The 24608-nt window shown below is 28.5% G+C and overlaps 2 protein-coding genes across 2 annotated transcripts in view; both read right to left on the reverse strand.

The window, feature by feature from the left end:
- Window positions 1-8312, reverse strand: part of LOC114126436 (adenylate cyclase type 3) — a 104602-nt gene extending 96290 nt beyond the window's left edge. The window contains exon 1 of the mRNA XM_027990379.2: window positions 7226-8312. Within this exon, the coding sequence (XP_027846180.2) occupies window positions 7226-7723 (498 nt within the window). The 5' untranslated portion in view covers window positions 7724-8312. The remainder of the gene's footprint in view (window positions 1-7225) is intronic.
- A 5042-nt stretch (window positions 8313-13354) lies between these two features.
- LOC114126437 (clavesin-2-like) lies at window positions 13355-22480 on the reverse strand. Its single transcript, XM_027990380.2, has 7 exons — window positions 22248-22480; window positions 17569-17660; window positions 16945-17095; window positions 15347-15540; window positions 14036-14146; window positions 13838-13979; window positions 13355-13589 (listed from the first exon to the last, which is right to left on the reverse strand). Exons 1-7 carry the CDS (start codon window positions 22357-22359, stop codon window positions 13561-13563), a joined length of 831 nt encoding a protein of 276 aa, XP_027846181.2. The 5' UTR covers window positions 22360-22480; the 3' UTR covers window positions 13355-13560.
- Window positions 22481-24608: the final 2128 nt, after the last annotated feature.

Below are 24608 nucleotides of genomic sequence, written 5' to 3' on the forward strand. Positions count from 1 at the left end.
TACATAATTATTGCCAACTATATAATAATATAGCGGCTATTATGTTACAGCCAAACACTAAATACAAAAATATTGTTTGATATTTTTTAATGTTGATAATTTTATTTTAATTTATGTTTAATGGATTTAATAATATTTTATTAGGTATAGCTAATATAATCAATGTTTATTGATTTTAAATCGCTAACAAAAATATATATTTATAAATTATTAATTTATTTTAATATATTTATTTAAATATTGGAAGTTATTAAAAAAAATATATTATTTTAAAGTAAAATCATTGTGTCTTCGTGTTATAACCTATATTTATTATAATGGTTATTTAAATAACTAAATGAAATGAATACGTAAAATGTAAAATATATTTTGTAAATGGAATTTTGAATATGAAATCATCTATTATTATATAGAAACTTTTAGTAAAATTATAGTTTAGCTAGTTATTCTATTCCCCTGCTGAATTCTATAATAGACTGTTAATGAATCGACCATGGAATTCAATGCCATGCGAATATTATTCCCGGGAAGTTTTGCGTCTATCTTGACAAAATAAAATATTTGCCAAAATATCAAACAATTTATAAACTTGTAAATAAAGTTGGGTTTTATTTATTTATTTATTTTTTATTTTAATTATGCACCTCAGATGGGTATAGAAAAAATACCAGAATAACGGTTTTTATTAAAACCAAATGATATTACAAAAAAAAAAAAAATCGATTAAGTCCCACTGCTTTATAGTAGTTGTTAAGCTTACCTCATTATTGAGAACATTGCAATAGTCGTTATAAAATTTAATTCAATATGTTTGCATAGGTACGAAAAACGATACTGAGCTAAGACCGATCGAACATTTTAATTATGATCATAATGTTATTTCATGTAATATTACTAACAATTATTTTAACTAGAAGTATAAGTCAACAACCACGTAGTGTTCAACCTAAGGTCCATGGTATAAGCTATAAATAGGTAAAATTAATCAAAATATTTTTAAAATAATTTAAAATTACAATATTTATAGTAAATAGTAATTTTGTGGTGGTGAAAAGTTTGAAGTGTTGAGAAAGTGAGAAAAATATTTTTTGAATTCCAAAAAAAATAACTATACTTGTTATTTTTCGTTTAAAAATCCAATTTAGTTGAATTTTTAGCTTGATATTTTTAAATTTTGAATTATTATTTTAATATTTATTTACATGTTATAATGTCAGAATATAAAATATCATCTATTTTGTAATGTAGCTACAAATTTACATTTTAAATACAAAATATAACATGATCGTTACACAACTAACTATATTAACTGTATAATGCCTATAGGTACTTATTATTATATATATTATTTTTGGTATAATATTTATTTGAATTCATTATTGAGTAGATTTTTTTTTTTCGTAAACGAATTATGTTTGTTATTTACCAGAGTTAACTTTAACAAAACGAAAATATTTTTTTTATATATATTTACACATCGAATGATCTAACATATTTATTATCGTTTGTTGTAGAATTTTTTTTGAATTCGATAAAATAACATTTATCGGAGTGTTATTATTAATATTTTAACACCTGGGACAACTATAAAATGTACGTGACGCAACGATTCAGCGATAGAAAACATTTATTTTAACCTGGAAAATAATGGAAAGCGATAATAAAGTTTTGTATTTTTTATGAGTACACAGACACCTTTTTTAAAACTTTTTAATACCGAAAGCCTAGGAATTCTTTCGGCATACATGAAGACTGAAGGCACAGTAAATAGTAATGACATTGGAACGGCTCAGAAGAAGTATTTAATAATAGCGTATTGTTTGTCTTCTATAGAAGACAACGTGCTAAAACTTTGTCAATTCGAAAATTGTTTTATTTGGCTTTAACGCTATTTGCACATTTTTAGTTTAGTCTAGGAACCAATACTTTTGCAGTAATTCCTTGTCGACGTGTAAGAAAAAAGTGTTTTAGTCTTTTCACACTCCGTAATTCCGTTCACGTATTGTATACAAGTCTCGAGATTATAACTAGTAATAAACCGATAGATTAAAATAGTGAAACGTTAATAGAAATATTTATGTTCACATTGCTTTATAATATACCTGTACAATGTACAGTGTACTGTGTACATAGTACTTATAGGTTTCCAAAATGTTTACTAAAACTTTTCGAATATTTTTTATGCAAAGTATAAAAATTAAATATATTATAACTACCTATAATGTATTAAGACTTAAAATAGGTTCTAGGATGTATTTCAATTTTTTCTTAAATATAATTATACCTAGGTACGTGGTACGTGTATTGAAATAATAATATTCTAATATATTTTTAACTCAATACCTTAGAAAAAACGACATTTTTAAATAACTCATTATTTAGAATACAATTTACTGTTTTTGGAACTTTCTTTAGGCAAATTAGTTTAAAATGTTTAAATATTAAAATTTTGAATTTTTTAGTGGCGATAAAAACTTTTTAATTCATTTTCCAAAAGAAAGTTTTAACTACATTACATTTTTTTTCTAAATAACTCATTATATAGAATAAATATACTGTGGTATTTGTTCAATCATAAAAATGAATTACTCCGAAAATAAATTTAAGTTATGAAAAATATTCTGACAGAAATCAGTCATCTACCAGGAATCATAAATGTATTTCAAATATTCTTAAAGCTCTAGGCAGTCGTAAAAAGGTAAAGCGTCCCACCAATTCAACAAAATAATAACTCTTAATTTTCCAAAGTTGCAGATGTTCTAGTTTCTGAATTCTTTGAAAAATATATGAATACTTCAAAGAAGAACATGAAGAAATTATGAAGAAATTTAATGTTTTGGCTTTGAATGTGGACGAATGTTCCGATTTTATTAAGTTAAAACTGAAATATATCAATGGACAGGTTATTGGATAGAAATATGTTTAGGTAAGTTACTTTTAACTGAGCTACACAATAATGAGTTAATTGTTTTTTTTTTCAACAAGGTTTTCCACTATTAATTAATTTATTAATTATATTGTCGCTATAAGTCAATTTTTACACATAACAAGCTCCGTAGATTTAAACACTTTATAATTTCATAGAAAAAAAAATAATGTATGGAAAATTACATTATTTATAATGTTTTATACTAAATAGTATAAAATATACATTGTAGAATGTACAATGTAGACTGTTGAAATAACGTATGTAAATACATAAATAGAATTATCCACTTTTATATAATTAATAACTTATAATCTAAAAAACATGTATAATAACATATTCAAGTTTGATAGGTAATCAACAGAAGCTTGAGTTTGATGAAAAAATAAATATTGTAGATACTGATGATGTAGCCATTGTCTCAACTAAACAGTTACCCGGGGTACCAGAAGATTAACCAAAAGAAGACAGTCTAAGAACATGCAGGATATCTATGACTAACAAAGCCCTTTCCAAGGTGTATTGATAAGGTATCGTCACTTATGTTTGAAAATTTTAATAAAATTCTAAATTTTATATTGTAAATGTGACCGTAATGACTTATATGTTCTAAATTATTTGTACGCATGTCATTCAATTACTTTCTTTTTTTTTCAAATACAATTATTAATATTATTAAATACTGTCATTACTCATTTTTAAATTTTCTACTCCAAAAATATATACGAAAAATGTATGAGTTTTTACTTTTTAAAGAAAGTTTAATTTATATTCTATTACTATTAACTATAGGTAAGTTTATATTGTAGAGTCTACAATGTAGACTGTTGAAATAACGCTTGTTTCACATCAGTAGAATTATCCACTTTTATATAGGTAATTAATATCAATCTATAAATTTGTAGTCCTGCCTAGATAGACTTTCCTACTATTAGCTGATATACGAATAAAGATGGTTTTAATTATTATTAATTCACCGTAATCAAATAGATGTATTTTTTTATTTTGCTACACAAATAGAATATTCTCATGTACATATTATCCATACACTGATAGGATAATACAAATTAGTCGATGTCGTAATTGATGCATACGAACAACAATATTGATTTTCTCCGTGTTTATAAGATGATTGACAGTTTATACATTTCTACGAATAATTTAGACATAAACTATTTGGCGGGTATTATTAGTTGAACTGTCTAAATCAACTCAAGTGTAATCATCAAAATGATCAAAACATAATTAAAACGCACCGGTAATCGCCAGCTTTGAATTTCTCGAATATTCTTTGTGTAAAGTTTAACAATTAAATGTTGGTACCTATATAGCGTGTAAAGGAAGGTTTAGAATGCCTTTCATTTTTCCTGGAAATATCGTAATAATATTAAATCAACATATATTACCATAGTATAATAGGTAACATCCTTAGATCTTTTTCACACAATTGAATTCACTAAAAATGGCATACGTATTTTGTACAATAAACCAGTAAATCGGCCATTGTTATATTTTTTAACGATTGTACAATATGATGTGATTCCTGCTAAAATAGTTGACTCCCAAACTTTTCAGTAATCAGTATGCGCCAGCATGTTTTGGCAAATTTTTAAAACTATTAAAAAGCTTCGCACAAAGGTTTGATTTCAAAAAAAAAACCTTGCAAATCCATGGGAACAAAGATTAATTGAATAGGGTTGAATTTCCGAATAAAAAAAAAAAAATAATAACTGACTTTTTACCATGTCCAAATTGTTTTATTGAAGGTAATCCTATGTAAATATATAGGTTGGGTGCATAATATTTGACCCTGTAGCATAATATTATGCGTTGATTTGCAAGAAATTTAAATAATGACTTGGTGAAAATTATATTATTGATTTAGTTTAAACACGTGTATAATGTATGTATGGCTGCTTAAAATAATTTTTGACGATATCAATAGCATACAAATCTATTGTAGAAGTGTATATTACAGAAAAGATAAAAATATAATACAATCATTTTGAAACGGGAAATTTTATACGTGAAATGTATCTTCAATACTTGCAGGCTTATAATTAACGGTATACTTGACTTGATGTATAGCTGTAAAAGTTCTTAATTATATGTACATGTCATACATGTCATAATGCACAATTTTGGAGTATAATATGAGCACGCGCGCGCTTGCACATGCGTATGGTGCCGCGGTGTTACCGACTAGCGATGAGACGGGCATCAACGGGTTTTAAAGTTTAAGTTAAGTTGAATAACTACCAACTAATGGCACGTAGTCGAAGACGTGTATTCGAAAGCGGAAACAGAAAGCTGCAACAAAAGAAGAAACTCCTAATGATGGTTCTGTTCCTTCACCAGAATATTTCTTTCGGAACAACACGAGTTGAATTGCATTAATGAATATAATGTTAAGACGGAAACCTTCGAGTTGATTTTTTCTTTCTTACAAATTATTGTATGTTTACGTAAAGTAAATATTCATGAGCAGTGACAAAGCATCATAGGATACAAAGAGACTACATCTATACTCACTTAGAATGCGAACAAATAATTTTGGTTTTATTCTATTTAGAATAATATTTAGATAAAATATTTTAAATGTCTATGAAATTGTGGGTAAATACTTATTAACTGTTATTATTTCAACTTAAAACTATTTTTTAATCATAAGTTTAATCATCTAAATATAGTCAAGTGTAATCATCTACGAAATTATAAAAAAGTAATTAATAAAGTCCACCAGACATTCGTTGTGTCCACAAACCAGTAGCGTACGCAGAATTCGTTTATAGAGGGGGTGGGGAGTTACCATTTGTTTAACTATAAAAAATGTTATTAAATTAATATTCTATAAAAGAAATCATTGTACATGTTTTACTTATGGGACGGGAGGGTTAAACCTCTAAACCTCTCCGTCGGTATGCCACTGCCACAAACACTTAAAAGAGATACATTGTTTTTATTTATTTATTTATAATTTTTTATTTTTGTTTTGTTTTGGCAGAGTTGAGTAAAAAAGCGTTAGATGTTAACTTTTTTTTGGACACCGTTTTAACGTTGATATATATATATATATAATGTATATATATTGTATTATTCAGTTACGAAGAATAGAAATGATATTTTATATTTTTTCTTGTTATTTTTTTTATATAGAACCATATCTTTATAATATATAATTTACTACACCCTACACCTACGTTATATTAGTTATATTTTATTATATTATTGCGTTTAAAAAATATTAATAACAGTTATACAATTTGGGGCAATTTGCTTTCATTCAAACACAAAATCGCTCGTGTAGTCGTATACGTGCATACACAAAATGTATATATATATATTATGTCATGCTCAAATTGAATTCCATTTTCGTGGTTCCTTTGAGCTCGGTCTGTGCAGTATTTCGGTGTCTATACAGGTAATATACGTACGTTATTATTACTATTATTTTTTTTTTTCGTGCACATGTATAAACAAGTAGGTGGCAAACTAGCACATGGATTCCAATTCATTACCATATATTGTTTGAATTTCGTAAAGTATAGTGAACTGAAACTCGATAAAAAAAAAAAAAAAAACTCATCGTTTTCATTTCGTCGTAATAATAATAACAATAACATTCACGTATACGTTCGTCCGGATATTATGTTCTAGGTTTATGATAATATCATTTTATCACGCGTGCGATATCAGTATAATAATTGCCGTTAATGGATTCGAATTCGAACGTATGAGGAGTCTCGCGTTCGAAATATCTACTACAGGCGGTCGTCAGATTTCGTCTCAGAAGTTCTTTCGCGCGCGTTTTCTTTGATCATATATTATTATTATTATTTTGTCTTAACGGCGTGACGGTTTTATAGTACACAGAGTATGAAATTTCATGAACATTATGTACGCGATCTGATACGTTTATTTCCGTGGAATTTCATCAGGCACATGCACAAATCAAAAAATATAGATACGTGCTCGAGAAATATTCTGAGACTGGTCCGATACAGGAAATCGTCACAGCGGCTGACGCGTCGTATATCGAATACGTCGCAAACGCTTTTGCCCGTCGCGGAACGTCGCGCGTCCATCCGCACTCTTCAGAGTAGCTCATTCATTTTGGGGGGGGGGGCTATCATTTGTATATTACGTATAAGAAATATGAGTACAGAAACCTATCGCTGAAAACGCGTCAAAGCTCATCATAACCGGAAAATCAAATTTCCGGCGAGCGTTTAAGTACCCGATGAAAAACCTACGACCATATAAGCTCAACAGTATTTGAGTGTGCGTGTGCAATATTACCTGTCGGGCGAGGTACGCGTGTTGACGGCCCAGCACGGCCATGGTGAGCACGTAAGTGACGCACGTGGTGGCGCTCAGGGCTATGCACAGGGCCAGCGTGAGCGGCAGGGACACGTAGGCCAGGTAATCGTAGAGCAGGATCCATCCGAGCAGGTCGGCGCCCTCGGCCGCGTTGGCCACCATGTGGAACACCACCTGGACGTCGGCCGTCAGCCAGGCCAGGTGGGCCACGGCGGTCCAGTACTGGCGCCGGCCGCCGGCCAGCCGGCACCACAGCAGAGTGACCACGTTGGCGGCCAGCAGGCACCACGTCCACGGCGACCGGGCGTCGTACACGGACAGGCAGTACACGTCGAACAGCACGGACGCGGACACGTAACACGCGAACGCCGCGCGCTTCTGCTTGGCGTTGTAGCTCTGGTACAGCCTCTCGGTGGCCTTGTCCGCGAACCTTCCGGCGTTCGGCGACGCCGCCGTCGGTTTCGCCGCGGATTCCATGATATCCGGTGCTGCTTCCGGTTCCGCGCTAGTATAATAATATTACGCTGTCGTACCGTATGATCGATGTGGCGTGCGATTTCGGTCCACGGCAGAGGATGTGTGATACGCCGGTCGTCGTAACGATGATATCGACGGCGGTCCGTCAAAACGTGTGCGTGTGAGTGGTGCGACGACGACAGATCGCTGCAGTCACCGCGATAATGACGACGACGACGTATTATTTCGTATTATTGTCATTATCGCGCCTGGCGCTGATTTAAAATAATAATATATATGTATAATATATAATATTATTATTAATAATTACCAATAATTATTGTTTTCGTCGCGATAAAAAATCGAAAAAAAAAAAAACGTACGTACGAGTCGACGATTAAAAATATTAATATATAATTATTATTATTATCGTACAATTATATGATTTCAATATTTGTCGTCGTTAAATCGTAACGCGGTACCACCGGCGCGTGTTGGGCCCCTTCCCCCCGGACGGTGCGGCACGAACGCGTGCGTTGGACCTGTGCTTGGGACCCGACCGATACACGACCGACACACTCGTCGCGCCCGGTGCCACTGACGACGCGCTACCGTCGCGATCGCCAAAGTCGCAGTCGTCGCCGCCGCGGTGATCGTCGTGGTCGCGGCGGTCGCCGTCGCGCTCGCGATCGCGGCGCGCGGTAGTCCAAGTCCGCGCGAGAGCTGGTGCCGGCCGCCTCCGCCGCGAGCGTTGGCCGTCGTCGTCGGCGGTGCGAGCGGTGTGGGCACCGGTCGGCGGCGGTGGTGCTGCCGCTCTCTCACCCTTCGTCCCCCGCCACCGCCGATGCCTGCTGCTATTAACGAGCGTCCCGCCCCGCTCGCCCGGCCGTCGAAGACCACAATCGATATCAAGCGTGCGCGCCAAATAACGTACGCCGCTCACACACACACACACATACGCGCGCGCGCGGCGCCCACTTATACCGCGGTATAATAGGTGTGCGAGCGGCGGTATACGCGCGCGAAATTCCGGCCTCCCATCCCCACGCCTACGCCGTACGCACTCGTCCGGTCGACGGCGGTGCGTGCGATCCGTTTTTTATTATTATTATTATTATTATTATTATTATTATCATGTGTTTTTTATCATAATTTTTTTTTTTTTTTTTATTTATTTTTTTGTTTTTTTCTACTCGCTTTTCCGGTCGGCCCGGCGTACCGCAACGCACGGGTACGAGCGCGGTCCCCGACGACTCGGCGCACGTCATCCACCCGCGGAGGAGGCTCTCACCCAATAGCCCCGACCTCGAACCGAGACGATTTATTAGACTGGGTACACGTAGGCACTATAATACCTATTGGTTTCGTGTATAAGAGAAAAACGTAAACGTGCGTACGGTCGCGATTATATCAAAATATGCAAACTCTGCAGTCGTCCAAGTCCCCGGTATAAACGGTACCCATAGTGTTTAGTGTTGAGGAAAAATCTAAAAATTTGCATGCACTTGTGCACTTAAAAATCAAGAAACATACTCTAAAAAAAAATATTATTTGATTTCATTATTTTCTCTACTTGTAATAATTATATAATAGAGAATCACTAAATCCCGAAACATAACTTTTTAAACGAAAAGTCAATGATTGACGAAAATATTTCATGCGGTACTCTACTTACTCTACTTACCACGCGTTTCGGTTTTATCGGTTTATCGGTCAGATGTAGTAAATTATCTTACCGATACTAAACAGTTTATTTTTAAATGGAAAATTTACCATTTTGTTCTTTTTGTCTATAAGCTAATTTAAGAACTTATTTCAAAAATAGCCAAATATGTTCTTAATTTATCTAATATACCAAGTTACCCAAATATGCATTTATATGCGATAATGTTATGAAACACATTTGTTTATCACTAGAATTTTTCTACGATCTTTCATAAAAAACTTGAAAAAACTTTAAGCACTCAAACCTACTACTTAATATAATTATATTATATTACATGATAACTGGCGATTTGCTCGATGTGTATATATGATCGAATGCGATTCCCTCGCAAGTATGCAAATCGCTCGTCGCGTATGGTAGTTACAGACACTTGTGGTACAGGTCGCTATTGCAGTGGCATGGTATATGACTTGTGGGAAGCTTATCGCAGCTTTCGTCGAGTGAACACATAGTAATTTTTATTTTTTGTTATATGCATAGGTCACAAATGTTTCTTATAACTTTATGTCTGCAGCGTTGTATATATGAAAAGAGAATACCATTATTTAATGTTAATATCATTACTTTTTTTTATTACCTAATATTTTGAGCCCATTTTAATCATAAGTACGTGTTAAAATTACTAAGGTTGTCAAAGCTTTATACTTTTTAAATGTATTCTGTACAAATAAATTTGATTTCAATCACGCTTATATATCTAGCTCAATGTGTTTTTATAACCCATTTTGTTGGTATCTGTTTCATCGGTCCTTATAGTTGTTATCATTCTACGTTTAGTAAGATTTAGATGATAGTTAAGTTAACTTTTTTAGCAAAGTTTTAAGAGTACCATACTATTTTCATTAATTACGTAATTAGACGACTCAGTATTGTTAAAAACAATGGTGAATACATCATATGTGCTACAACTGCTTCGCCAAACCGTGGTTTTTCTGCAAATTACCCACATTGATTCTTTCGGTTGATCATTCCTTAGTTGTCAAGTTTTTTACTAATTTAACTTATTTTAACTTGTTGGGAACAAAGTCGGTAATTTTCAAAAAAAACCATGCTTTTCCTCAGCAGATGTGTCACATATTAAATACTGATCTTTATATTTAACATTGCTGATTCACCTAACTACCTAATTAACGTAAATAATATTGCATTCTTGAGACTTTTCAGAAAAATTTCACTTGACTATTATGTAAATCTATTTCAACGTACAATTATAACAACTATGAGGGCCGACGAAACAGATACCAACAAAATGGGTTATAACCACACTTTGAGCTAGCAATATAATCGTGATTGAGACCATATTTTTTGGAAAGAATACTTTTAAAATATATAAATCATTGACAAATTTAGTAGTTTAAACATGTAATTACTATTAAAATGCACTCGACGTATTAGGATATCAAAAAAAATTAATCTGACTCCTCACACATTACAATGCTGCAGTAAAAATATATTACAAATATTTGTGACCAATGCATAGTGAAATCTGTTATCTGAATTATCATTGTCTAGTAAGTTGTAATCGCAATTATAGAAACGGGGCTATTTGTATGATTTGCCATACTTGTAGCACCCCCTGCACTAATATGCAATTAATATTCTTTATGAATCATATATACTAGTATACAATATGCCTACATTACGATTTAAGATACCAATATTATATGTTTGTGTTGTAGTATATAATTTTTATTTTTGGTTTATATGCATCGGTCACAAATGTTTCTTATAACTTTATGTCTGCAGCGTTGTATATATGAAAAGAGAATACCATTATTTAATGTTAATATCATTACTTTTTTTTATTACCTAATATTTTGAGCCCATTTTAATCATAAGTACGTGTTAAAATTACTAAGGTTGTCAAAGCTTTATACTTTTTAAATGTATTCTGTACAAATAAATTTGATTTCAATCACGCTTATATATCTAGCTCAATGTGTTTTTATAACCCATTTTGTTGGTATCTGTTTCGTCGGTCCTTATAGTTGTTATCATTCTACGTTTAGTAAGATTTAGATGATAGTTAAGTTAACTTTTTTAGCAAAGTTTTAAGAGTACCATACTATTTTCATTAATTAGGTAATTAGACGACTCAGTATTGCTAAAAACAATGGTCTATACTTCATATGTGCTACTACTGCTTCGCCAAACCGTGGTTTTTCTGCAAATTACCCACATTGATTCTTTCGGTTGATCATTCCTTAGTTGTTAAGTTTTTAACTAGTTTAGATTTAATAGTAAAAAATGGAAATAATTTTGATAAGAATATTTTGTAGCCTTTTATAATTATTATATTATGTATCTTAACTTGCAGCTAAAAAAGTGGCATTTCATTTTGTAAGTCATTGGATGTATAGTTAATGATTTATGATGAGTTAATATTCTATACAGCAGTTACTAGAGATGACAAAGTAGTTATTTTCCGTTTCCTACCCCCTTATGTAATAGGTAATTATAATTTATAATCTTTGAAATAAACTCCATATAAAGATCATTTAGGTAGCATGTTAACTATAGAAGTTTCTTATGTAATTTTTCCAAGATATATGGTGGGAGATTTTCATAGAATTATGTTGGTATACATTTTTAACCCAGAATTGTTAAATACAGATTACAGTGGTTTACATGAAATAAGTACAACTACTTAGCCAAAGCGTATAGCATATTTATGTCTGTAGACAGTTTTCATTTAAAATCTTTACCCATATCTAATAAATCAATTCTGTAAAATTGAAATCAGTCCATATACATTTGTGTTCACGGTATGTTTTTAAGGTATTATCAGTGTTGTGAAAATTTTACATACGCTGCTGCTATGTGTGAGTCACAACAAGTTCCATTGTGTGTGTTGTACAGTTGTAAAGTTCTGCATGCGTTGTTGATGAAATATATACACACTTTTAGTTCTTATTAGGAGCAATTAAATTCACTGATTTTTTGATAAATATTTGTCTCACTGCTGAAAATACTTATATTTTATACGCTGATGTATTGTGCAATGAATACGTCATGTTAAACAATTGAAAATGGTTTTTACTTTTATCTTTCAAAACATATCTCATACTCATATGGGTATTATGTATAACCTACATAATACAAAAGTTGAGTTATGGATATATAATATTTAAATAAATTATAAATAGAATAATGTATATAGCGTTAACCACGATACAGTATAATATTATTGTTTAAATATTACACTTGTCGTTTTTCTTTTATTGCTTTTGAAGGGGGAATTAAGTTTTAGAAGTTTATCACAGAAGGGCATAGTATGAATTTTATTAAATACAATATTACTTTTTGTGAACATATTAGTGTGTTTTATAATTTTTTATAGGTAAAAACAAAATTATACAACATTATAAGTTTTGTAACATTTGACATAATATTGCAGTATGTAAGCACTATAGATATCTACAAAGTGAGTTATCTTATAGGTAATTTATTGTATCGTATTTTCTGTGTTTTATAGTTAAATTACATATTTTATCAATGGCATCAAAAGGTCTTTGTGCAGTGTGTAATTTATATTGAGGTGGAAAATGTCTTTTGTAACATCTCTGGGGTATTTGATTAAATTATTTGTACTAAGTCAATTTTTGTTTTATATGAAGTTTTATATAATAAAATTACTATCATATAATCATATTAATAGTTTTATTAATAAAAAAACAAATTTAATATCCTAAAATTTAAATAATTTCTAGTAAATTTCTATTTTAAAAGTTGAAAAAAATATTTTAATTACTAAATTATATAAAAAGTAATATAAGTTAGGTAGTGTGGTATTAAGAATAGTAAGAATAAATACAAGTATTTCAATACATTTATTGTATGTTTTATTTTGTATCAATTTTACTGAAAATTATTTTTTATAAATAACATAATTTACAAATTATTGACATTTATAGTATAACGGTTCTTATTATACGTTATTTTGTTAAGATTATTTAATTTTAATTTAATGTATGGTCTATTATTGATTGACAAATTCATACAAAATATACTTTACTAAAGGTGACATGAGACTCGCGATCGTATTACTGTATTACCTAACTATAATAATACTATTAATACATAATAATTAATAATAAGTAAGTAGATATATATTTTTAAATAACTGCATTAATCATCTGTTGTATCCGTATTGTTCTAGTTCTAAAATAAAACAAAAATATATTTTATAATGGGTACTAGTTACAATAATTTATTATAAATAAATTTTTATAATTTATATATTATTGCTTTTATGCTAAATTAAAACCCGTTTTCTTTTAATAATGTTTATAAAACTTTACAACAAACAATAATGTACGAGTATAATACTTCATAATTATGATATTTTAAAAATTTGTGAAATTCTATAACTGATATTACCTAGGTAAGTATGTATTGTTATATTTTACCTTTAAGATACTGTTCTTTGCTCAAAAGTTGTTGTACCCAAGTTATCGGATCAAATTCCAAATTACCACCATAATATGTTGGCAATTTACTTGGAGCTATATATTTGTGTAAAGAATCGAAATTATTTCCGTGAAAATGTACCTGTAAAAAAATTTTCAATGTTTCAAATAATAAAATTATGAGGGAAAAACACTAACCCGACATCGTATTTTTTCTTTCAAAAATGGTTTGATGATTGAATATACAGTATATAAGTATAATGGTTCGTTAATAAAATGAAATCCTTGAAACCTTAATGGGAAACTATCCTTAAAAAATTAATTAATTTTGATATTAATAAATATTATATTATGACAAAAAAAGGTTTTTAACTAACTTACAACGACTTGGTAATTAAGAATCATTGATAGGAAAAATTAAGGCTATAATAGCTTTTATTTTTGTGTTAATTACGTAGTGTCGTTACAATATTGTATGAGTTGTTACTAGATAATAATCGTTTTATTTTTAAGTTTTTGTTTTCGATATTCATCCTTCAATAATACATAAAATAATACTTATTTAAAAAACCTAATTAGCCATTAGGTATATGATTGTATAGTATCAATCGATAATTTTCCGTTTTTAATAAATTATAATTATACACATAATGCAATTATATTTTAATCACAGGAATACCGTACAGATTTTATTTGGTTTCTCTTCAGCCAAATAGAAATATTTTTATTTCATTCTGCAATAATTTGATGGATTTATGTATCTACTCCAATTTCCAAGAATTCCTGATGTCAATTAATTCTTTTAGATTCTTGTAACTTTCCATTTTTATTTATTTTTGACAATGAACAAGTTAATCCATATTCTATACAGCAGTTACTAGAGATGACAAAGTGTTTATTTTCCGTTTCCTAGCCCCTCACGGAATAGGTAATTATAATTTATAATCTTTGAAATAAACACCATAAAGATCATTTAGGTAACAGTATCGGTATCCTACATACTTTGTGAACTTCACTTATATCCTATTCTAAAAAAGTTTCTACCCTCTACTAATTCAATTCGTTTTAATTCGTTTCATAAGCTGAAAGTATTCTAAGTCTATAATATTATTAGATACTCTATTACCATAACAAAATAAGAATTATACATTGAAAAAAATAAAAATCAGTTTTTAAGCTACCACTCTGTCACAATTAATTAATTATACTTCTTTGTATGCTATATATTATTAGACTTAGTGGACTCTGTATATACTATAATAATGAAAAATAAATTTCAGCAATAAATACGGTTAGGTTAAAAAATAAATAATATCCAAAATCTAAGTATAAAAAATATATTTTTAAGATACACACATTATAATTGTATTTTATTTATCATTATTATAATATGAAAGATTTCAAGAAAATAAACAGAATACAGTGGTGTTCTTAATTAACCTGCCCTTCTTGCCATATACTTATGACGACCATAACGTTATTATGCGAAAAATATATATTATTTCTTACTTGCACAACTTCGGCAGACTTTTTAGCATAGTAAGGTGATAAATATTGATAATGTTTTAGCCACTTAAAACCTGTAAAATCAGCAATTGCGACTATACCAGCAAGTTGAGTGTCTGGATGTTCCGATATGACTTCCAAAATCATCAAGTTTATCTTGAAAACATCTTCAATGCTCATTCCAGATACAACTTTTTCTAAATAATACAACATACCTATATATTATAAACTTCATATTTATAATATATGGTAGCTATGAACATTAGTATACAATTATCAGTCGACTGATAATAATCGAAAATGATGTTATCGGGGGTTATGAATTTGAAGGAACAATATTCACCGAGAACCGCTCTTTGGAATTCATTACTTTAATGACCTAACTTTGGGGAAACACCTATAGGCTATAACATGTAATATCTATATAAAATATCTTCAAATTCATATAAATTTCAAGTCCATATGCATTCTTATACTGGAGACCATCTTCACAAAATGCAATACCTGTGATCATTTTTTTTTTTAACTCAAAAACACTTTTGAATAGACATGCAATGATTCATATCGATAAATTAATTAAACCGTTCATTTGTGACATTTTCAGTAAATCATATTCTTGTAAATCACGTTTAAAGACCACATACTGTTTCATAATGAAGATAATATTTTTAAACATAATACTTGTAATAAAGAATTTTCCCAAAAAAATCATTTAAAAAATCATACAAGAATATAGACTGGAGAATAGCAATATAAATGTAATACCTGTAATCAAATGAATCGTACACTGTTTTCTGGATTATTTGAATAACATTTTATTTTATTGACAAATGCCTTACCAATGGCGACCATAACATCTGCGTGATTAATTCGCTCTTTTTTTAGTTGTCAGCCAGGTTATTCTAAGCAATTCTCCATCTAAAGTACTCAGCGATCGGTATGTTTTCGAAATGAGTAAAAGCTCAGATTCTAAACATAATTTTGTTTATTTCTACTAAATTGAACCTAAAATGTTTTTTTAGATTTCTTGAATAGGTAGACATTATACTATAATACTTCTCTCGAGTAATTCTTCTAAAATTGATGTAATTTACTATAATCGCATATTTAACACATTAAAGTCATTATAGGTTTAGACTATAAATGTCATGATAATCAATAGTATACTATACTATACATACACATAAAAGTTTTGCAGGGACCTTCAAACTAAGGTCATAATAAATATGTCATTTCAACCGGTGTCATAATAAACGGTTTCTACAGTATTTGTTTCGTCATATATATGTATATAGATTACGAAACAAGCTTCGTACTATTAAATATCAGTGTTCGTAAAGGTATCCACATTGTGTAATTACGCTATGTATAAAAATTGAAGTTTCATTTCATGTAATTTCTATAGATTTGAATTTTAGGAAATGGGTCGGAATTCGAAATAGATGATGCGACTTATATTTTAAGTTAGGTAAAAGTACTCACTTTATTTAAATAGCTTTACTTAAATAGCTAATTTATTTTACTATGAATAATTCAATAGCGTTTTACCTTTAAGTGCATTAACAGTATACGTAACTCACTATAAAAAAATATATACCTACCCATTCTAAAAACATATATTTCTCGACCATGCTGATCCCTGTGAGGTAACATGAAAACTGCTCCGCATTCCAAAAAAAATATGTAATTGGATGGAATAGTCAAATCAAATAGTTTCGGATTTTTTTCTTTTGCCTCAAAATAATTTTGTATCTATTATTTAAATATATAAATATTGTAATTTATTTAAATTTTCATATTTCTACAAACAAAATAATTACATTTTGTAATTGATATTTTAGTTATAATCAGAATTTTTTGTCATACGATAATTATTAATATTTATATAGTTTAATAGTGTATAAAAAGTATCTTAAACAAAAATTTAAAAAACTATATACATACAGACATAGTCATATATTATAATAGTCAATATGTACAAACATAAATGATAGATAAATAATAAAACCTATATCATATACTGGTGAATCACTAAAATGTTAATAATACAACAATAATATAAATGTTATCATCTACGATCAAAGAATCATATTTAACTGTAAACGATTACCTTTTTCACATATATATAACCTCTAGGTACTTAAATTTTAATAAATAATTATTTTTTTTTTGTATATATTATATTATGCATCATAAATTTTAGAAAATTATTATTAATAACTTACCAATTTAAATGCTTTATTTACTTTAAATTTTCTAGCTCTTAAAAATTTAAGCATAAATGCATCATCCATTCTTGATTTCAATAATATATCACCTTTAAAAATTAAACAGGCTATTTTAGCAATCTTATTATCATGGTAATTACTAGGTAATGTGTGAGTGTATATTTTATACATTCAACTATTCTATTAATATGTCAGTATTTAAATATGACGTCGACATATAATCTCTGAGAATCACACATAAAATTTAAATTTAAATCACATGAAAATATAATTATATTATCTAATGGGTCATTTGTAATAATAAAATATTTTTTTTTTTTTGGATTTGTATAATTATATATATATTCTTGTACTTAAGAAATTTATTTTGGAAACTTCAGTAAATTTCATATGCGTTCACGAGATGGAAATGCTATGTCTAATATTAATTTCGTGTCTTTACGTGTTAAAGTCTACGCAACTACTACATATAATTCATTATTTTCATTATTTATTTCCGGTTTTATTACCTTGGAGGGACGATATGTAATATAATCAAGTCCATATCGTTTTATTGCTTCACTAATTACTATTGTCGAACAATAATATTGGTGTCAATATTTGGATTTTCTTGTGTATCTGATTCTCGTGAAAAATCATCGTCAACGCCAAATATGTGTATAATTTTGCTTTGCATGTTATATTGTAAGATGTGAGAATCACACATAAAATTCAAATACGAATCACATGAAAATATAATTATATTATCTAATGGATCATTTGTAATAATAAAATATTTTTTTTTTTTTGGAATTGTATAATTGATATATATTCTTGTACTTAAGAAATTTATTTTGGAAACTTCAGTAAATTTCATATGCGTTCACGTGATGGAAATGCTATGTCCAATATTAATTTCATGTCTATACGTGTTAAAGTCTACGCAACTACTACATAATATAATTTAGTATCTATTTCCAGTTATATTACCTTGAAAGGACGATCAGTTATATAATCAAGTCCCTTTCGTTTTATAGTTTCACTAATTGCTTGTTTAAAAATAATATTGGTGTTGATATTAGGATTTTCGTGTGTACCTGATTCTCGCGAAAAATTATTGTTAACGTCAATTGTGTATAATTTTGCTTTACATGTTATATTATAAGGTCTAAGCATCACACATAAAATTCAAATATGAATCACATGAAAATATAATTATATTATCTAATGGGTCATTTGTTATAATAAAAATATTTCCATTTCGTTAACGCATACGAAATTTACCAAAGCTTCCAAAATCAATTCCTTAAGTACATGAATATTGAATATATGAATAATACTACGCCGTAAATAGTTAAAGAAGAATAATTTATTATAACAAATGACCCATTAGATAATATTATTATATTTTCATATGATTCATACTTGAATTTTATGTGTGATGCTTAGACCTTATAATATAACATGTAAAGCAAAATTATACACAATTGGCGTTAACAAAAATATTTCGCGAGAATCAGGTACACACGAAAATCCTAATATCAACACCAATATTATTTTTAAACAAGCAATTAGTGAAACTATAAAACGAAAGGGACTTGATTATATAACTGATCGTCCTTTCAAGGTAATATAACTGGAAATATATAGTAAATTATATGTAGTAGTTGCGTGGACTTTAACACGTAAAGACACGAAATTAATATTAGACATAGCATTTCCATCTCGTGAACGCATATGAAATTTACTGAAGTTTCCAAAATAAATTTCTTAAGTACAAGAATATATATATAATTATACAATTCCAAAAAAAAAAAAATATTTTATTATTACAAATGATCCATTAGATAATATAATTATATTTTCATGTGATTCGTATTTGAATTTTATGTGTGATTCTCACATCTTACAATATAACATGCAAAGCAAAATTATACACATAATTGGCGTTGACGATGATTTTTCACGAGAATCAGATACACATGAAAATCCAAATATTGACACCAATATTATTGTTCGACAATAGTAATTAGTGAAGCAATAAAACGATATGGACTTGATTATATTACATATCGTCCCTCCAAGGTAATAAAACCGGAAATAAATAATGAAAATAATGAATTATATGTAGTAGTTGCGTAGACTTTAACACGTAAAGACGCGAAATTAATATTAGACATAGCATTTCCATCTCGTGAACGCATATGAAATTTACTGAAGTTTCCAAAATAAATTTCTTAAGTACAAGAATATATATAAAATTATACAAATCCAAAAAAAAAAAAATATTTTATTATTACAAATGATCCATTAGATAATATAATTATATTTTCATGTGATTCGTATTTGAATTTTATGTGTGATTCTCACATCTTACAATATAACATGCAAAGCAAAATTATACACATATTTGGCGTTGACGATGATTTTTCACGAGAATCAGATACACATGAAACTTCAGTAAATTTCATATGCGTTCACGTGATGGAAATGCTATGTCCAATATTAATTTCATGTCTCTACGTGTTAAAGTATACGCAACTACTACATATAATTTAGTATCTATTTCCAGTTATATTACCTTGAAAGGACGATCAGTTATATAATCAAGTCCCTTTCGTTTTATAGTTTCACTAATTGCTTGTTTAAAAATAATATTGGTGTTGATATTAAGATTTTCGTGTGTACCTGATTCTCGCGAAAAATTATTGTTAACGTCAATTGTGTATAATTTTGCTTTACATGTTAATTTATAAGGTCTAAGCATCACACATAAAATTCAAATATGAATCACATGAAAATATAATTATATTATCTAATGGGTCATTTGTTATAATAAAAATATTTCCATTTCGTTAACTCATACGAAATTTACCAAAGCTTCCAAAATCAATTCCTTAAGTACATGAATATTGAATATATGAATAATACTAAGCCGTAAATAGTTAAAGAAGAATAATTTATTATAACAAATGACCCATTAGATAATATTATTATATTTTCATATGATTCATACTTGAATTTTATGTGTGATGCTTAGACCTTATAATATAACATGTAAAGCAAAATTATACACAATTGGCGTTAACAATAATTTTTCGCGAGAATCAGGTACACACGAAAATCCTAATATCAACACCAATATTATTTTTAAACAAGCAATTAGTGAAACTATAAAACGAAAGGGACTTGATTATATAACTGATCGTCCTTTCAAGGTAATATAACTGGAAATATATAGTAAATTATATGTAGTAGTTGCGTGGACTTTAACACGTAAAGACACGAAATTAATATTAGACATAGCATTTCCATCTCGTGAACGCATATGAAATTTACTGAAGTTTCCAAAATAAATTTCTTAAGTACAAGAATATATATATAATTATACAAATCCAAAAAAAAAAAAATTTTATTATTACAAATGACCCATTAGATAATATAATTATATTTTCATGTGATTCGTATTTGAATTTTATGTGTGATTCTCACATCTTACAATATAACATGCAAAGCAAAATTATACACATAATTGGCGTTGACGATGATTTTTCACGAGAATCAGATACACATGAAAATCCAAATATTGACACCAATATTATTGTTCGACAATAGTAATTAGTGAAGCAATAGAACGATATGGACTTGATTATATTACATATCGTCCCTCCGAGGTAATAAAACCGGAAATAAATAATGAAAATAATGAATTATATGTAGTAGTTGCGTAGACTTTAACACGTAAAGACGCGAAATTAATATTAGACATAGCATTTCCATCTCGTGAACGCATATGAAATTTACTGAAGTTTCCAAAATAAATTTCTTAAGTACAAGAATATATATATAATTATACAAATCCAAAAAAAAAAAAAATATTTTATTATTACAAATGATCCATTAGATAATATAATTATATTTTCATGTGATTCGTATTTGAATTTTATGTGTGATTCTCACATCTTACAATATAACATGCAAAGTAAAATTATACACATAATTGGCGTTGACGATGATTTTTCACGAGAATCAGATACACATGAAAATCCAAATATTGACACCAATATTATTGTTCGACAATAGTAATTAGTGACGCAATAAAACGATATGGACTTGATTATATTACATATCGTCCCTCCAAGGTAATAAAACCGGAAATAAATAATGAAAATAATGAATTATATGAAGTTGTCGCGTTGACTTTAACACGTAAAGACACGAAATAATATAAGAGATAGCATTTCCATCTCGTGAATCCATACGAAATTTACCAAAGCTTCCAAAATCAATTTCTTAAGTACAAGAATATATATGAATTATACAAATCCAAAAAAAAAAAAATATTTTATTATTACAATTGACCCATTAGATCATATAATTATATTTTCATGTGATTTAAATTTAAATTTTATGTGTGATTCTCAGAGATTATATGTCGACAATATATTTAAATACTGACATAATATATAATATATATATTATTTATATCTAATACTTAGATTTCAATAAAGTGTAGGTAAATATTATTAGAATTGTATGAAAGCATATCAACATTTTTGTAAAATATCTCACAACATAAATTATTATTTATTAATTTTTATTAAAATAAGCGCAATAAAATTCTAGTTTTCCTCTTTTTTGGATTGTTGATGAAATCAATAAAAATATAATATACATTTATTATAGATCTTTCATACCTTTAATTAATGTACGTAATTCATCAATAGCTAACTGTGGATTAGACGGCTCGTCGAGTTCTTGTTTTAATTTAAATTTCAATTCGGATAAATTAATTAAGCTTTCTGACATATTGTATTTAATAAAAGTAAATATATTTCACAATAGTATAATTTTTCATAAAATTACTCAGTATAGCGAAAAACATGTAAAAGTGAGAAATATACAATATTATGAACTGATCTTCAATTAGGTACACATTTTCACAAAAATATGATACCGGAAATTGATATGTATCTCCGAATATATATCATATACATCCTGTAGATACCAATTAAGATAAATACATGACTGGTATGTTTTTTCTATAGCTATTTTTTATTACATGATGATTAAAAAAATGTCCATAATCAGTCTATAACAATTACTAATGTAAAAAATGTATTAAAACTAACTACAAAGTAATATATATTATCATAATTAATGCACACTGAAATATTAATATAGGTACCTAGTGGTAATAAATAATAGTATATAAAAATTAATAAATGAAATATTTCATAGAATTTTCGTATTTGGGACCCATATTGTGTTAAATAAGTTTTCTGATGGAAATATTATTTTAATGAAGAATATAAATATTGTAAATATCATGAGTGGCATATTTAGAATTAGGGTCCCCTCTTGAATATTTACATATTTAAAAAAAAAAACGTGTTATTGTGTTAATAAATATTTGTAACGATTAAAAACATAAATTCTAAAATGTTATGTTTGTGGGTTACGTGAAAAATGGTCCTATATCGAACGGATACACTGTTATGTGATATAATATAACTTTGTATTAGGCATAACCCTCGTCCTTAATTTGTATGTGTAGCGCTCTATTTTTACCGCTGCTGGTATAGAGACTGAGACATTATAATAGAATTATGTATAAATTACATTATAATTATTGCAGTTAATATTATGTTAAATAAATATATTCTCAATTTGTTTTCTCTGAAAAAAAAATAAAATAAAACTAAGTTTTTAAATTACAATAATTATTGATTATTTCTTTTAAATTTAAGAACAACATTCCTTATGACCAATCTTTCTATCAAAGACCAAAGTATAAGCAATGTTTTACATTTTTAGTTCAACTTAAGATTTAAAACAATATTATGTTGATTTATTTTAGATTCTGAACAGAGTGATAAATGTATTGATTCTACAATGATGCGTATTTTTTTTGTCTGTGTACCTACAGCATAACTAGTCGAAAGAATGTTTCAATTTCAAACTTTGGGGGTGTTTTCCGATGGCAAAGTGAATATCCTTGGTGCATTATAAAGGACAAAAGTAAACATTTTTCAAAAAAATCGAGAAAAACAAAAAAAAAGTGACAACTGAAATTTTCAATTTTTCTGAGAATTTTTTTTGAAGTGTCGATAAATTTTTTTTTTGACAAAGTCAAAATACTTGAAAAATTAATACAAAGTTCCTCATAAGTTATTCTTATAGTGATACAATTATAAGAATACATAGGCACATTTTTTTTTATTAGCATTTGAAGTTCAAATATTGACAAAAATTCGTCAAAATCATGAATATTTACAAATTATTTTGTAGGTATAGGTAATTCATAAAAATGTTTGTATAAGCAGCTAAGAGTTGAAAATTTTATACAAAATATTTCTTATGAATTTTTTTTATTGTAGTCCTCAAAAATATATAGATATATGTTTGGATATTTAAAAATAATTAAAAATATTTTGAATGGTTCTTGTGGTGTTGGCGACATTGTAAGTTACCTTGTACGGTAACGGTCGTCCAACACAAACTCGCTCACTGATATACAAAAAGTCGTGAAAATTATTTTGTTTTAATGTTAAATACTTAAATGTGTTATGTTATACCTATGATAATGAAAAAAAAGTGAATAATTTATAAATGAAACCTTATTACTTTAATTATATCGCGTGAAAATAGTTTTATATATCGTAAATAATCGTGTAATTTTGTAAACGCTGTCTGCCTGTATGCTCGGGATTGAACTAGATCTATATCATGTCCTGGAAAAACTTTATTTTAGCAGCCTAAATGAAAACGTAAGCTAAATTATGATTTACTGAACACTAATTGTCTTCGTTTCAAAAAGTGAGAAGAGACATGTTATTTGAATAGATACTTTAAGTAATTTATAACATCTACCGACTAACGCCTGATAATACGTAAATATTTATCCAAGTCTTATGGTTAAACTTTTAAAATATATAAGTATAAATGTATAATTATGTAGGTACACTGTACTACGTCATATTGTTATAATATTTATTCATACTGATGTGAATACAATTTGTTTGACGATTTCAATTTAGGAGTTCACTTGTAACGTA

The sequence above is a fragment of the Aphis gossypii genome, chromosome X, assembly GCF_020184175.1.
Source record: "Aphis gossypii isolate Hap1 chromosome X, ASM2018417v2, whole genome shotgun sequence".
Lineage (NCBI taxonomy): Eukaryota > Metazoa > Arthropoda > Insecta > Hemiptera > Aphididae > Aphis > Aphis gossypii.

What these genes read in the sequence shown, in the direction of transcription:
- LOC114126437 (XM_027990380.2), bottom strand. Translation starts at nt 22,359, where the DNA reads ATGTCAGAAAGCTTAATTAATTTATCCGAATTGAAATTTAAATTAAAA. An exon ending in TAAATAAAGCATTTAAATTG is followed by an intron (nt 17,096 to 17,568) that starts GTAAGTTATTAA and finishes TTTAAATAATAG; the next exon opens with ATACAAAATTATTTTGAGGC. An exon ending in AATATATGTTTTTAGAATGG is followed by an intron (nt 15,541 to 16,944) that starts GTAGGTATATAT and finishes TGTATTATTTAG; the next exon opens with AAAAAGTTGTATCTGGAATG.